This window comes from Raphanus sativus, chromosome 6 (genome assembly GCF_000801105.2).
Source record: "Raphanus sativus cultivar WK10039 chromosome 6, ASM80110v3, whole genome shotgun sequence".
In the NCBI taxonomy this organism is placed as follows: domain Eukaryota; kingdom Viridiplantae; phylum Streptophyta; class Magnoliopsida; order Brassicales; family Brassicaceae; genus Raphanus; species Raphanus sativus.
Genome location: NC_079516.1, coordinates 34,023,656 through 34,026,618, shown reverse-complemented (window position 1 = coordinate 34,026,618; position 2,963 = coordinate 34,023,656). Strand labels below are relative to the sequence as shown.

The 2,963-nt window shown below is 31.7% G+C and overlaps 1 protein-coding gene across 1 annotated transcript; it reads left to right on the top strand.

Annotated features, from left to right (window-relative positions):
- Positions 1–426: 426 nt before the first annotated feature.
- On the top strand, positions 427–1,206 carry LOC130495782 (secreted RxLR effector protein 161-like). Its single transcript, XM_056987293.1, has one exon. The coding sequence runs from the start codon at positions 427–429 to the stop codon at positions 1,204–1,206; it is 780 nt and encodes a 259-aa protein (XP_056843273.1).
- Positions 1,207–2,963: the final 1,757 nt, after the last annotated feature.

Sequence of the window (2,963 nt, the reverse complement as noted above, 5' to 3'; positions counted from 1 at the left end):
GGTATTGAAATGAAAAACAAAGAGAGTTCTCGAGAACAACATTGTATCAAATTGAACAAGTCTCTTTATGGATTAAAGCAATCAGGTCGAATGTGGTATAATAGACTATCTGAGTATCTCCTGAAAGAAGGATACAAAAACGACCAGGTCTGCCCATGTATTTTCATAAAGAAGTTCAATAAGGGTTTTGTAATCATTGCAGTATATGTAGATGATTTAAATATCCTAGGAACATCTGGAGAAATTTTCCAAACTGTTGAATATCTCAAGAAAGAATTCGAGATGAAAGATCTCGGGAAAACAAAATTTTGTTTGGGTTTACAATTTGAGTATGTGAAAGATGGAATCCTTGTGCATCAAGAAACATATACAGAAAAGATACTCAAGAAATTTAATATGGACCAATCTCACCCATTAAACAGTCCCATGGTCGTGAGAAGCCTTGGTCCGGACACGGATCCATTTGGTCCGAAGAAGGACGATGAAGAGATCCTTGGTCCAGAGGTGCCATATCTCAGTGCCATAGGAGCTCTGATGTATTTAGCTGGCCATACACGACCAGACATCAGTTTTGCTGTGAACTTACTATCTAGGTTCAGCTCATGTCCGACCCAAAGGCACTGGAATGGGATACAACATGTACTTCGTTATCTACAAGGAACGAAGGATTTGGGTCTTATGTTTACTAACCAATCTAAGGAAGGTTTAGTTGGTTTTGCTGATGCAGGTTACCTATCTGATCCACATTTTGGTAGATCTCAGACTGGATATGTTTTTACACATGGAGGGACATCAATATCTTGGCGGTCCATGAAACAGACCATGGCGGCTACTTCCTCAAATCATGCAGAAATATTGGGAATGCATGAGGCTAGTCGAGAGAGTGTATGGTTGAGATCCATGACACAACACATCAGTACCACTTGTGGTATAACCAAAGGGAAGGATCCACCTACCATCCTATACGAAGATAACACAGCCTGCATTGCTCAGCTTAAAGATGGATACATCAAAGGAGACCGGACGAAGCACATTCTTCCAAAGTTCTTCTTTACCCACGAGCTCCAGAAGGCAGGAGAGGTCCAAGTGTTACAAGTTAGTTCAAGTGAGAATTCAGCCGATCTTTTCACCAAGTCCTTAGCCACATCAGTGTTCAAGAAGCTCGTGCACCAGATAGGCATGCGTCGACTGAAGGATCTACGGTGATGCATTCATCAGGGGGAGTTCATGTGTTGTACTCTTTTTCCTTATCCACGGTTTTGTCCCACTGGGTTTTCCTGGAAATGTTTTAATGAGGCAACATCAAAAGCATGAATGAACCCTGAATCGGAAATGTCGATCAAGGGGGAGTGTTGAGAACCGAGAATATATGATCGACATAATCTCTTGTTGTTATCTATAACTAATATTAGTACTTATCTTATGGTTAGATAAGTATACGATCTATGTATATATACTACTTTCTCTTTATGAAAAGACCACGCTTTCTATCAGTTACATATCAATTACCAATAAATGATATTATTTTGGGTCCGACTTAGTTCCTAAATTCTAGATTATCAGTTGTCAATATAATATTCTTTATTTATAAAAATATACAACAATAGCATGTTAAGTATTTTTTACGTAATGATAAATGTTACATATGTTTTCAACCAAGTGGTCCAATAATTAGTTTATAAAAAACTAAACCAAACCGCTACGTTAAATAAATAACACAAACCGAAAATAGTGAGTCACATGGAAATAATATCTCAATATTTTATCTATCATTTCCGTTAATGAATAATTTCTAAAGATATTATATTCTTTGTCAAATTGTTAATATTTTATATCTATTATATTAAAAGAGAAGTCATGACCTTTTTCATGTGTGATTTTTTTATTTGGATCTTCCTTTAGAAAATTACTTAAATGAAATTTTGTATACATATTTGATATATTTTAGTTATTCTAAAACAAATCAAATAGATATTACTATATTTTCTCTCAACAATATCTAAACAAAAAAATTTCACACAATATAAATATAATATATTTCATTTTTTAATAAAAAACATTTTAAAATATATAACTAATTTTATATTTCAATATAAATTTCTGCATGCAAACTATGAAATTATTGTGTTTGAAAATATTATGTTAAACTCTAGCAATATGGTAAATATTGAAATTATAAACCACTAATCATGTAAAACAAATATATATATATATATATAATGAAAATAATCACCCGCACGGTTGTGCGGGTCAAGATCTAGTTTTTAATTAAATTACACACATTGTATTCTTATGGGTTTTATCTACTAGGTATAATTGTAACATAATACAACTATCAATAATATGAATGATATTCTAATATTCTATTATTATTTTCCATATTTTATCAACATTTAATAATGGTTTGACGGTTTATAATGATTAAAAACATTATTTATATTGGCATATTTACATGTTTGAAGTCTATTTTCTTTATGATTTCAGTACTCTATTTTTAACAACATCAAGTTCACTTCATGTGTAATATACATTTTGTAATATCAAATATTTAAATATCAGTGTACATGATTATTTTTAATATTAAATAAAATATAACTTAGAAATTGAAATTTATTTATAAAATAGATAAATACCCGGACAGGTGTGCGGATCAAGTTTTAGTTTTGTCTTATTTTAATTTTTTTTCGTCGCTGGATTGTATTATTAAGCCTTCAAGGCAAAAAGTTCTAAACATTGAGAACCAACAAAACAATATAGAAAAGAAATACACCATTAGGAATCCAAAATAAACTAACACATCTATTTTGCGTATGGATGACTAAAGATTTTTCATATAAAAACTTTATATTTGCTTCAAATATATGAATCTTGAAGGAGATAACCTTCATAGTAATCCAAAAGCACCACGCTTCAGAGCGAGTTAAAAATAATTGTCATTCTCTTTTTATTACTCCAGTAGAAGC

What these genes read in the sequence shown, in the direction of transcription:
- LOC130495782 (XM_056987293.1), top strand. Translation starts at nt 427, where the DNA reads ATGGTCGTGAGAAGCCTTGGTCCGGACACGGATCCATTTGGTCCGAAG.